Below are 12,954 nucleotides of genomic sequence, written 5' to 3' on the forward strand. Positions count from 1 at the left end.
ACAGTATGAAATATAGCCTGGAAAAAATTCCCAGGCTCCTTTTTGCAATTACTTAATTCAGGTAAACAGACTGAACTCTTTTAATACCTTGCCATAAAAGAGGAATTCCAATTTCCTCTTGTTTATTGAGTGCACAAAAATTTTCCTCAGTACTTGCTGCTTAATTAATTTGTTCTTAATATGATGAATTACTACTTTTAAATGCATGTAAAAATAAACCCTTGTTTTGCCCTGAAATTATTCCTCAAGCTTCCTCTGTCTGAGTTACTTGAGCTTTATCCATTAGAGAGTAATTTGTTAACCTTAAAAGCTTTAACATGTTATAAATAAATATTGACTATCAGTGCTGTTTAGGTTCTCATTTCTTGTTTCTTCCCTTGTTCTCTCCCTTATGTTGTTTCCTAGGCTTTATTTTTTGATCAGTAGTTTTTCAGTGACACATTCAGGTGACACAAAGGATGAGGATGACAAACTGTGAGCAGTGTTTGGTCTATGTAAAGTTGTATCACTGTAGTAAAGAGTGCATAGCTGTAGGCTGAACTAAAGAAAGAAAAATATTACTTTTAATAAAAGAGAGATTTAAGGAAGCCATTGTATGGCTTTGTTCCCAATTTACTTACCATTATAGTAATGTAAGCCTTAGTGGTATCAGCATTTTAAGTTAGCTTTAATATCTTATTTGCTTTTCTAATAATATCCATGAAGGCAGACACAACTGCTTTATACTTCCGAATAAGCACTTTTAATCAGAAACCACATAAATGAAGATAATCTCTTAAAGATTTTTATGAGTGCTTTAAAAAAAGTAAATTCTTTGTTAATTTTAAACAAAATAGATTGCTCACAAAAATAAGAACGAAATCTTGTTTTATTATCAAAGCTCCTATATAACAGCATCCAGAAAATGAGTATTTTAGTAATGAATGGATGAATAAACTAAGAAAGATGTAGAAAAACTTTAAATAACTTGAATGTTTTGAAATTGAATTGAATAGTTTAAACACGCCATTTATCAATTACTGACTGTATTAAAATAATTTTCAGAAATTCACTATATTCTGCAATTTTCTAAAAAGAGCAGCTCTTTAAAAATCAGTATTGCTGAAAATATGCCAGGAGTTGGACTCGATGATCCTTGTGGGTCCCTTCCAACTCGGGATGTTCTATGAGTCTGCGAGTCCATATTACTATTTTGACTATCAAGAATATCGTGTGCTAAATCACTCACTTTTTGAAATAGTCAAATCTTTATTTGGAATTAATGACAACATCCCTTCGCATACAGATATATTTAGAACTTTTATACAGATATATTTAGAACTTTTTAGAACAATTTTTGAGATTTCTGCTGAAGTTTGAGAAATGACTATATGCCACAGTGATAATTTTGGCTGATTTTCAAAGTTTGATGATTTTCAAGAACCGTATTTTATGCAGATTATTTTTTTTTCTGTAGGTACTGAAAGACATTGTCAATGTGAAACTCAGGTTGTTTTTGAGCTGCAGATCTAAGCTGTCAGAAGTGCCGCTGAAGAGGTGAGTTGTTTAGTTTTTCTTACAAGTATATGATCTCAGTTGCTTTGGTTAAAAAAAAAAAAAAAAAAAGCACCTTAAAAGTACATATTCCATTAAAAGCGAAATGGTGGTTAATGTTTGTGGTTTCTTTTGTTGTATTAGTTGCCTAGAAAAAACTCAGCGCTGTAACAGTGGAGTGATCTAGTCCATCAAATATACCTCTCTGGAGCAATCCCTACAGGAAGCAATGGAGAGTCTGTCATGCCTGTAGAAACTTGTAGAACAGGATTGTCTGCTAACTTGTATGCAGTACACTGAATGTATGATGAATTTTTCAGATTCAGTACACTTAATTTAAAGATGAAATTCATCTAAATAAGTGTACAGTCCACATTTGAAACCTCGTTTTAAGTCATTAAGAATACAGAAAGCTTTAAATTGAATTTTCTCTTAACTGGCTATAAAGACCGCTAATTCAGTTCAGAGTTCACTAATTCAGTTACAGACATTTACACTGAAGTGAACTTCCCAGAGAGGATTTTCTTCCCTGTGGGAGACACGTTTAAACACTGCCATCCATTTATCAGAAATTTTACCTGTAATCATGTTATGGGAGGGAGTTGATGGTAGTGCCTGCCCTTTAGCTGGTAGCCTAGAGAATCAATTGGTTGCTCACAAAGCAGAAGGCCTTAGTTTCTAGTCAGTTTAAGAAAAATTGATCTCTCATCTCTTACATTGCAAGAGAGCAACTAAATCATCAGTCTTTTGAGTATCATGTCTGAATGTTGTCATGATCAGTTATAAAACTAGCCACACTATCCAGGTTTTCATACTTGGGAAAGTGAGAGGAAGAAGTGTTCTGGAACCTGCCCTCAGGACAGGTCGTATTTTTCTTACAGCAATAGTTTCATACGAAATGCTTCCATATACACCTTAGTCCAAGTACTTTGTGGGAAAATTGTATTCTTCGTGATGGGTAGTGGCCTTTTTACTTTTCATGGTTATTATTTTTTTTCCATATGAAGTACTAATTGCTTGCTGCTCTCACTCCTTCCATCTTCACTGCTCTTCCTCCTCAATTCTGATTCTTTTCATTTTCTTGGATATTGGTAGAGGAAGGAAATAATTGTTATTCTATTGTTCCAAGAATGTTTTCCCTGGAGAATACAAGTAAGAGTTGAAAAGGAACAGAGAGACCTTTCCTTCCCTCTGCTCTGTGCTGCGTGTGTCAGAAACTGTTGGTATTCATTGACTGTATTACAACATATTTTGGAAGAATATTGTGCTTGTGACTCAGACTTCATACTTGAGTAAACATGGTTTTGTTTGAACTCTTCTTTTTCAACAGCTTCTATCGTTTTGTTCTGGAACCAGAGATAATGTATGGGATCAACAAACACCTTCCTTCTGAACCTGAGGCAAAATTCCTAGAATTGCCGGAATCACCTCTTTTGACTTTAAACATGATCACTCCTGAAAGCTGGTTGGTTGAAGCGGTGAACAGTTCCTGTGATCTCGATAACATTCATTTGCAGGATGTAAGTAATAGTTTGTAAACATTACAAAATGTGTACCGGACTTTCCAGCTCAAGAGGGAAAAGAAAATCTCATGGGATTTTTGTCTGTTCTCCAGAAATGCTTTCTGCGGTAACTAATAATTTGGTCAATATTTTACTATTTTTACTTTTACTGTCTTTTCTTCCCCACATTCTCTCTTAAAAACAAACAAACAAACAAAAATCCCACAAAAACAAGTATTTAAAGACAGCAATTAAATTTAAAAAATAGCAGAATACAAGTAAAACGGGTTTATCTGCTGTGTTGAGCTTTGTTTACATAAGTATTCATTTTTTGAGATAAAAATATACCAGTTAAGAGTTTCTATGTTTCTATATTTCTCTTCACGTTTTTATACATTTTTGGTAGTAATAGGATTAACATGCATATATCTTCAAATAAGCCTAACTATATTGCTGTTTATTAATATAGACTAAAATGTAGATTTAAATATATTTTACCCTTTTTTAGTTCAGATTTTATTAAATTACATTGTTAATCCTCAGTTTCAAAATAACTAAATTTGTTTCATCCACAATTCTTACATAAAATGTTGAAGGTGTTTTATGCACCAAAACTGTATATTTGGAGAGTGTATGACAAAGGTAAGATTGAGGATTTCCTTACCAAAGCTCAACTTCCTCAATAGTGGAGGGAAGGATTCTCTAGAGAGTGATTTTTTTTTTCTTTTTGTCTTGGATACTTATTTTAAACTTGAGAGAATTTCCCCCTGGAATAGCGTTCTCTTGGTTTTGACAGTTGAAGGTAGGTGAGGCAAATTTCATACATCTTGTTTGTCCTTGTAGTATGTTCCTTTTCCCTCATAGTTAAATGACATAATTTAGTAATAAGATATTCCTCCCACAGATAAAAGGAACTGTAGTAACAGAATATGAACTGGAATACATATTGCTTGAAGGACATTGCTTTGATGTGTCAACTGGACAACCTCCTCGGGGGCTACAGTTCACTCTGGGTACAAAGAATAATCCTGTCATGGTTGATACTATTGTGATGGCCAACTTGGTAAGCATTCAGTACAAAAACAGTCATTACAATTGCACACTCATGAGAATTCTTTATGAGATTCTTGTTCTTTAATCTTTATGAGATTCTTTTTCTTTAAATCTCTTTCTCTGTATTGCAAAATTAGAAGTGTTCAAAATAACAGCAGTATCCTTAAGTTGAGACCATCTACAAAATAAGATGGGCATCTCTTATTTGCCCATTTTTTTCCCTGCTCTTATGATCCAGTATAGATTTGGATTTCTCCTAATTTCAGACCCTTATCTGAAATGCCTAAAGTGGGAGTCTCATTGCTGTAAGTCAATGATAAGAAGTAGATAATTTCATATGGAGATTCCACCAACAAACATAAGGTATGAATCACTTTCTGACTGAGATAACCATTTTTGTTACAAATGATCCAAGCAATGAACGCTCCTATTTTAGATGCTTCAGTTAAGAGCTTAAAGCCTCTGTAGGACAGATCCACACCTCAGAATTCCTCTGGTTATCTAAGTAATTATTTTTATTGGCAGCCATCTGTAGAGCAGATCTTGTAATTTTTGAAGTGAAAAGATGTATTTTGTCTGGTCTAATTTGAAAGGGAAATATTACTTTTGATGAATAAGATATGTTATCTACCTGCTGTTCTCTGCTCTCTGTGAAAATTGTATCACAAGGAATAAAATGCTGAATAAACTTTCAGTCTTTAAACTGGTACTGAATACTTTCTCAATAGTAGAAGGTGTTCAGCATGGTGAAACTTCTAGCTGTATGCAGAGTTCTAAAGCCGGGGAAGAGCTGTGTTTACTTGGAAGTTATTACAGACAAAAATTTTAAATTTCAACGAAGCTTTTCAACTTAGAGTGATTTTAATAATTTACTCCTTTACAGCTCAGTCACTTACTGTTTTGCATGGAGATTTTACATACATCTCAAATTCAGCTAGAAATAAGTGGAACACTGAGAGACTTTAGTGTGGACATACAGGAAAGGTGAAACATGGTTGCATCTCTGTCCTATAACTTTCAGGTTTAATATGGCAGTAGGTATTGAATGGTTACTAACCTTGGCTGCAGTACCAAATGTTGGATAACTGATTTTTGTATGTGTGTATGGCTGATTATGAAATGATGACAGAACAATTGTGCGTCTTTTCTCTGTTTTTGTAGGGGTATTTTCAGCTGAAAGCAAATCCAGGTGCTTGGACACTGAGATTGCGTAAAGGAAGATCTGAAGACATTTATCAGGTTTTTTCGTAAGTATTAATCTAAGTTTAGGAAACGTACTTATAAATGAATCTGTTTAAGTGCAGTGTATCTTGAAGGCATGTACTGAAGAAAAATTAGCAAAAATAACACGAGAAAGTAGAACAAGAACCAAGATTTAATATGTATGACAGATACCTTATTTCATGATAGTGCAAGTAGAAGGAATTAATAAAACTTAAAACTAACTTTGAAAGTCTTCCTTTTCAGGAAGATTTTTTATAAAATAAAGCACATTACCTATAAATTTTTGTATATATCACTTGCATGGCTAAGTAGTAAAATAAAGAACATTTTCATATAACTCCTTCAAGGATGATCTAGAATTGCATGTGTAAGTTGAGAAATAGAGCGAACTGTATACAATAGATTGTATTGTATCCTTAATATCCTAAATTATGTAACAGTTTTTTACTTTTGTCTGGAATCGTGTTTTTGGAAGTTGTTGAATGAGATTTATCTATGAAATTTTATCAGTGACTCTAAGGCTGATACTATTTTTAATCAAGGGCTGGTTCTGAATAGAGGTATCTTTTGAACGATTGTAGTTTCATTTCAGATTGCTTGTTCTCTGACAGTATTTTTGTGGCACCTGCTTCTTGCACTCCTGAAATGGTTACTGAGATGGTATATTTTGTTTTAGACATTGATCTTTTTCAGTATCATTTTAGTTTTAGATTCCTTCTTGTTTTGTTCAGTAAATTCCCTAATCTGATTAGACATGTCTTCTGTTTATATCATGCTAGGTTGTGATTTAAAACATAAAATCACTACTGTTTCCTCAGTTGAAAGAGAGCATAAAACGGAAGCATTAAATATTTACGGAGGCATACTTTTCAAAGTATTGTTTAAAAGGCATGTTTTATTAAGAAAAAAAACCAACTAATTTACTCCACAGTTTTGTGTGAATTTACCCTACGTAAATAAAAGTATATTTGTAATAAACGTAGACAGATTTATGTTCAGAGTATGATCGGCCTTTCTTTTTCCTTTGTTTTTCTCATTTCTGAGTTGAAAATTCTGAGTGTAGTCCTTCATGCAGAGGATCTCCATATATTTCTGTCATCCTTGTTGCTTTTGTATTTGTCTTATTTAATTCTGCCCTATAATTTTGAGTTGGGTTGCTGTAAGTAAAGACAGATTTATTGTGCAATAGCATTGTTAAATTCCTTCTTACTGGTTCATTTTCTATGAAACAATAACACCCTGTCTCCATTTTTAGTATTGCTAGACCCTGAGCAGTATTAGGGTCTAGCATTATTGAGCTGATATTCTTAAAGATTTGCAGTCTCTAAGACCTCTTTCCTGAGAATTAATAGCTAATTTAGAACTACTTGCTCCTTACTTATTGTTAGTCTTGTTTTTTGTTTTCCTTGAGCAGCAGTTTCCCACTAAATTGTATAAGAACATTAGCACTACTAGTTTAATTACACTCCGAGTAAAAAAAAAAATTCCTAATATAAATCTCCCCTCTGTCAGTTTAAACACATTTTCCCTTGTCCTGTCACTATCTGTCTGTGTACAGAGTCAATCGTCCTCCTGTTTATAAAGCCCCTTTAAGTACTGGAAGACCACAGTGAGGTCTCCCCAGAGCCTTTTCTTCTCCAGGCTGAGCAAGCCCAGCTCGCTCAGCCTGTCTTCACAGGAGAGGTGCTCTAGCCCTCTGATCATCTTTGTGGCATCCTCTGGACCTGTGTGAGCTGGTCTGTCTTTTTTGTTCTGAGGACTCCAGACCTGGATGTAGTACTCTAGATGGGGACGGCAGAGCAGAGGGGGACAGTCACCTCCCTCTCCCTGATGGCCACCCCTCTTTTGATGCAGCCCAGTGTACAGTTGGCATCCTGGGCTGCAAGAGCACGCTGCTCTTGCATGCCAGTTTTTTGTCATGTCCATACTCATGTCCATCTTTTTGTCCACACCAGAACCCCCAAGTCCTTTTCCACAGTGCTGCTCTCTCTCAATATGTTTCTCGCCCAGTTTGAACTCAAGTATGGAATTGCCCTGATCCAAGCTGCAGCAGCTTGTGCTTGGCCTTGTTGAACTTCATAGGTTCATGTGGGCCCACTTCTCAAGCTTGTCCAGGTCCCTCTGAATGGCGTCCCTTCCTTCTGTTAATCAGCTGCACCACTCAGCTTGCTGTCAACTGCAAACTTGCAGTGGGTGCGTTCAAACCCATTGTTTAAGTCATTGATGTAGATATTGCAGAGCAGCAATCCCAAGACAGACCCCTGGGAGACACCATTCATCACCAGCCTTCACCTGGACATAAAGCCATTGTCCGCAACCCTCTGGCTACAGCCATTTGGCTAATTCTTCATCCACCAATTAGAGCACTCTTCAAATCCATATCTCTCTGGAAAAGGATGTGGTGTGGAAGCTTGTCTGAGGCCTTACAGAAGTCCTGGTAGATGACAGTAGATCTCCAGTCAACTCCTTGCCTTGCATGTGCCTTAACATAGCTTCCATGAGGATCTGTTCTGTGATCTTCCCAGGCACAGAGGTGAGGCTCGCCGTACTTAACGTGTTGTTCTAAGTGCACGTCCAGTGGAGCATTGCTAGCTCTCCAGGAGTCTTAATTAGCTGGAGCACTTAATGATAGCAATTGCAATAATTTGCTGGTCAATTGCTATCAGTTTCTCTGTCATAACTTTCTCAGTCCTTAGTGTGCCTCTGAACGTGGTGTTATTGATGTGTGGCATCTCTTTTTACAGGAGCATTATATTCATTTCAGATGTAGACTTTCTTCTTTAGTTCATTCCAAGTGGTTCTCAGTCATCTAAAAATCACTGTGGTTACACCCTAACCGTAGGACTTAAAGGCACTCTTCATTTCTCTAACCTGGCTCTGTCTTGACTGCCCCACATTTTCCTCCCTTGGAAGAAAGCCCTGTGTAGGAAAAGTGATATTTTACTTCAGTAACAGGCATTTAGATACCACCTATATTAACTGAGGTATATTAAAAAGAGCGTGGCCAGCAGGTCAGGGAGGTGATCTTCCCCCTCTACTTTGCCCTGGTGAGCCCACATTTAAACTACTGTGCCCAGTTCTGGGCTCCCCAGTTCAAAAAAACAGGGATCTCCTAGAAGGAGTCCAGCGGAGGGCCACAAAGATGATTACGGGCCTGAAGCATCTCCCATATATGGAAAGGCTGAGCAACCTGGGTCTGTTCAGCCTGGGGAAAAGACGACTGAGAGGGGATCTGATCAATGTTTATAAATACCTAAAGGGAGGTGGGAGGGAAATGGATGAGGCCAGGCTCTTCTCGGTGGTGTGTAGCAATAGGACAAGGAGCAGTGGCCTAAAACTTGCACATAGAAAGTTCCATACAAACACATGGAAGAACTTCTTTACAGTAAGGGTGATAGAGCACTGGAACAGGCTGCCCAGAGAGGCTGTGAAGTCTCCTATGGAAATATTCAAGACTCATCTGGAAACCTACCTGTGCAACCTACTGTAGGGTACCTGTGTGAGCACGGGAGTTGGACTCAATGGTCTTTTGAGGTCCCTTCCAATCCTGCGATTCTGTGATTCTGTAATTATAGATCTGAAATTCACCTGGTAAGTTTTCATATAAGGAATGTACATTAGCCATAATTTCTACTATTCCTTGGAAGAACAATCTTTTTCTTATGTTTTATGTCACAGCATAGATCTGTAGTACAGGAGAGCTTCCTCTTGAAACTTTGGATCCAGTCCATTCAAGAGGAACAGCACTTTTTAAATTTTAGCTTCAGTTCTTGTCATTTTTTTCTCTCTCTCCTTATAATTCTATGGGTTGAAATGAGTCTATTTTCTTACAAAATATTTATTATTACTTGGAGTTCAGGGTCACCTAGTTCCATATGACGTTTAGTCATCAGCTGCTATTATAAAATGGGAAAAATTATTAACATGCATGCTGTTTTGAGTATTTGGTTAATGCATCAGTTTTCAGTCTTACAGGAAGACATGTTAACAGAATATTGTTCCTTCTTGCTGTTTGCAGTTTTCAATTTATTTTATTTCAGAAACCAATCACAATCCTGAGAAGGCAGAAAAGCATATTACTAATCCTATAAAGTTCACATAATCTCCATCGACTGTAACTGTAAAACTGTATTTTAAAACATTTATAAAAATGTATAAAACTGTAAAATTTAATATTCATTTCTTAAGGTATATAAACTGATTTATGAAAGATACTGTTGTAAAGAAAACTGTAGTGAGGTGTAGTTGGATTAAGATATGAAGCAAAGTGAAACAAAACCATTCTACTTTTTAGTTTGATTCAAAGGAAACTTTTCTCAAGTTTTTTTCTTAAGATATTAAGATTTTTCTTTAAGAAGTAGTAAAAATGAGTTTAACTGAGCCCAAGTAAGTTACATAAAAAAAATTGTTGAGAAATCTAAATAATAGCATTTATTTAATTCAATTATCATAAACCATAGGCTTAAAATACAACAGATAGAGTATGTCTGGGGGCTGTGACAGCATCTCTGATATTACTTCTAATGATACCAGTATTACAGAATCACACACAATCTCAGAACCGTAGGGGTTGGAAGGGACCTCTGTAGACTGTCCAGTCCAACTCACTGCTAAAGCAGGTTCCCTACAGTAGGTCACAGAAAGCAGGTTTTGGATAGCTCCAGAGAAGGAGACTACAGGCTCTCTGTGCAGCCTGTTCCAGTGCTATGTCACTCCCAAAGTAAAGAATTGTTTCCTCGTGTTTGTATGGCACTTATTATGTTCCAGTCTGTGCCCGTTGCCCCTTGTTCTGTCACTGGGCACTGCTGAAAAGAGCCTGTTAATACTGCTATGAATAGTACCAAATTGCTATCAGAACTCAATCATTTGATAACATGAAATTTTGCTGTGAGGTATTGCTGGGTATTCTCTTTCCTTGTACAAGTCATATTCACTCCTGTTAAACTTACTTGAAGCACAGGCCTGTACATTGTAACGGGAGTTTAGGAGAAATATAAAATTCTGAAGTATAATCCTACTTAAATCCTTAAGAAAGGATTGAAGGAAAAATATATGGGCTTTCAAGGTATAAATGCTAGAAAAATTGAGAATTATGCCAACACTGCATCACACAGTGACAGCAACATTTTTCATACTTTTTACTCAGTGGGCTGTAATACAGTTTTAAGGTGTCTGAATAGCTTTAAACTGATGTTCAGCAGGTGTTCATGTAGTGCATTACCTGGGCAACCTGGTCTCGTGGGAGGTGTCCCTGCCAACAGCAGGGGGGCTGGAACTAGATGATCTTTAAGGTCCCTTCCAACTCAAACCATTCTGTGGCTCCATGGTTCTATTGTTCTACAGCCCTGTCTGTTGCTAAAGCCAACCATTTTTGCCCATTTCAGCACTGTGATGAAGCTTTCCCCAGACCTTCTAAAGCAGGTTGATTTTAAAAGTACATTTAGTGCCAGCAATTTCTAAGATGTTTTCCACCTTTGATAAATAAAATATAGTTTAATATTTTAAAGCTGTATTTACCTGTATAGTGCATAATATATATTCACCTCTAGATTGCTGCATTTTTCATTGGTTGATAAAATCTCATGTAAAAGTCTAAATTAAAAAGTGAGAGTTAGAACTGACTAGCTCTGAATAAAGCTCGGAAACTTTCTGAAGTTAGGGTATAATTAGGTGCAAATGAAGAAATCTTGTTTCTATAAATACCAGGAATGTTAAACTTTATACTCTAATTGAACACAAGTGATAATTCACGCTTTAATGAGTCAGTACATTTGCATGGTTTCTTTTCCCCTCACAGCCATGAAGGAACAGATTCTGTAGCTGACCTGGCAGATGTTATTGTGGTTTTAAACAACTTCAGAAGCAAAATAATCAAAGTCCAAGTATGTAAAGAGAGATTTTTTTTGTCTGCACTATTTCTTTATATATGACTAATCCTCACATGTCTTAGGCTATATTTAATTGGAAGAAATATACTGTAATATATCGTTTAGATTTTGTAAATTTAAATAGAGAAGGATATGCAAATTAATGTAGATAATTTGATCCAGTCAGGTTGTACTAATTGTGTGGAAGATTTTTAAATAGTTGTCTGCATAACATAGGATTTGTCTCATCAAGTTTAAGGTGTCTAATACCAATGTGTAGTCTGAACTTAGTGCCTTAAATTCCCTCTGGAATGGGAGGGTCTTCTGTAAGGGGGGAAAATGAGCTATGATTCTGCTGACATTTAGTTTCTGTTAGAATAAAGAAGTACAGAGTGCTTGAACTTGCTGTTTGATTTATTCAGCAGTATTTATTTTTACATTATTGGTTCCTTTGCTTCTTATTGTAGTAAGTTCTGTACAGCTCTTAAAAGTATGGAATGATATTTTTACAGTTAATGTTAGTGCAGCTCAGTAATCATTTTACTGAGATAGGAATTGGGAAGCTGTTAGTCCAGCTAACCAGTAGGGTCCACCATAGTTAGATACTCCAATTGAAGTAGTAATTATTATCAACTAACAATTACATGAATTGATTTTTTTTTTTAATGACTAGGTACAGAAAAAGCCTGATAAAATGAATGAAGATCTCCTTACTGATGGAACAACAGAAAAAGGAAATTTGGAATCAGTTACAAGGTACAAATTAATTTGTTTTTAAAAGGGATCTAAACAGAAGAAAAATTTGAAGTGATGCACTTCATCTGAGTGAATTCTAAAGTGAATCTCCAACAGTATCAAACCATAACATAACCGGTGTGGCTAAGACAGCCTTTGCTCTTCAGAAACCTGTTAAAGTAGTGCTCTGCAGGAGACTGCAGCTATGATCCCTTCGCTCTATGTGCTGGAAGGCATACGCAGTTAAAGAACAATCCTTGGAATTTAAAGCAAGCAAAGGAATATTGTTCAGCAGAAAAAGAAAAGCTCTGGACAACTTACCTTAAACCTTGGTTGCTATAGGGAGAGTAATTGGATGAATGTACGAAAAAAATAAGAAAGAATTATGAAAAACACCTGGAAAATCCCATCACCACAGATTGCTGAATTTTATTCATTTGCAGTTGGTCACTGCTGACAACAAGGTACTGGGCTAAATATGTGGTTTGACCTGGTGTGGTCATCTTTATGTAATGTTCAGTAATTTAGAATATATATATTCAGTTCAAATATCTCTGTGGCTGTGCACACTTCAAGAAAAAACATTAATTCTTGTGAAGTCGAATACACCTAGATGAAGCTTGAAAAATACTTCTTACCAATCTCAAAAATATCTAGTTCTCTGTGTATTTTGCCTGTATGTCTCATCTTCGCTTTGAAAAAAAAAAAAAAAAGCAGTTCTTGTCAAATTCAGGTCCTGCTTGACTGAAAAAATTAGAGACTGAAAATGCGACATCATTTGTTCTGAGTGAGTGGTAGGAACTGTTATTTCCAAAAGAGTCACAGAATAGGCTGGGTTGGAGGGGACCTTAAAGACCATCGAGTTCCAACCCCCTGCTACGGATGGGGCTGCCATCCACTGGGTCAGGCTGCTCAGGCACTGGGTCAGGCTTTGAATGCCTCCAAGAATGGGGTAGAAGATTCTGGAATCATAAAGACGTGTAATGGAGGTTAAATGTAAGTGCATTCTGTTACCGTAGGATGAGTGTTTCTTTTGTGAA

General features: G+C 36.2%; 1 protein-coding gene across 3 annotated transcripts in view; it reads left to right on the forward strand.

The window, feature by feature from the left end:
- UGGT2 (UDP-glucose glycoprotein glucosyltransferase 2) overlaps positions 1-12,954 on the forward strand; it is a 78,786-nt gene that overhangs the window by 54,141 nt on the left and 11,691 nt on the right. For all 3 annotated transcript variants that reach the window (XM_021416552.1, XM_021416569.1, XM_021416561.1), the window contains exons 26-31: positions 1,457-1,536; positions 2,864-3,053; positions 3,940-4,098; positions 5,250-5,335; positions 11,110-11,194; positions 11,853-11,935. In XM_021416552.1, the coding sequence (XP_021272227.1) occupies positions 1,457-1,536; positions 2,864-3,053; positions 3,940-4,098; positions 5,250-5,335; positions 11,110-11,194; positions 11,853-11,935 (683 nt within the window). The remainder of the gene's footprint in view (positions 1-1,456; positions 1,537-2,863; positions 3,054-3,939; positions 4,099-5,249; positions 5,336-11,109; positions 11,195-11,852; positions 11,936-12,954) is intronic.

This window comes from Numida meleagris, chromosome 1, assembly GCF_002078875.1.
Source record: "Numida meleagris isolate 19003 breed g44 Domestic line chromosome 1, NumMel1.0, whole genome shotgun sequence".
In the NCBI taxonomy this organism is placed as follows: Eukaryota; Metazoa; Chordata; class Aves; order Galliformes; family Numididae; genus Numida; species Numida meleagris.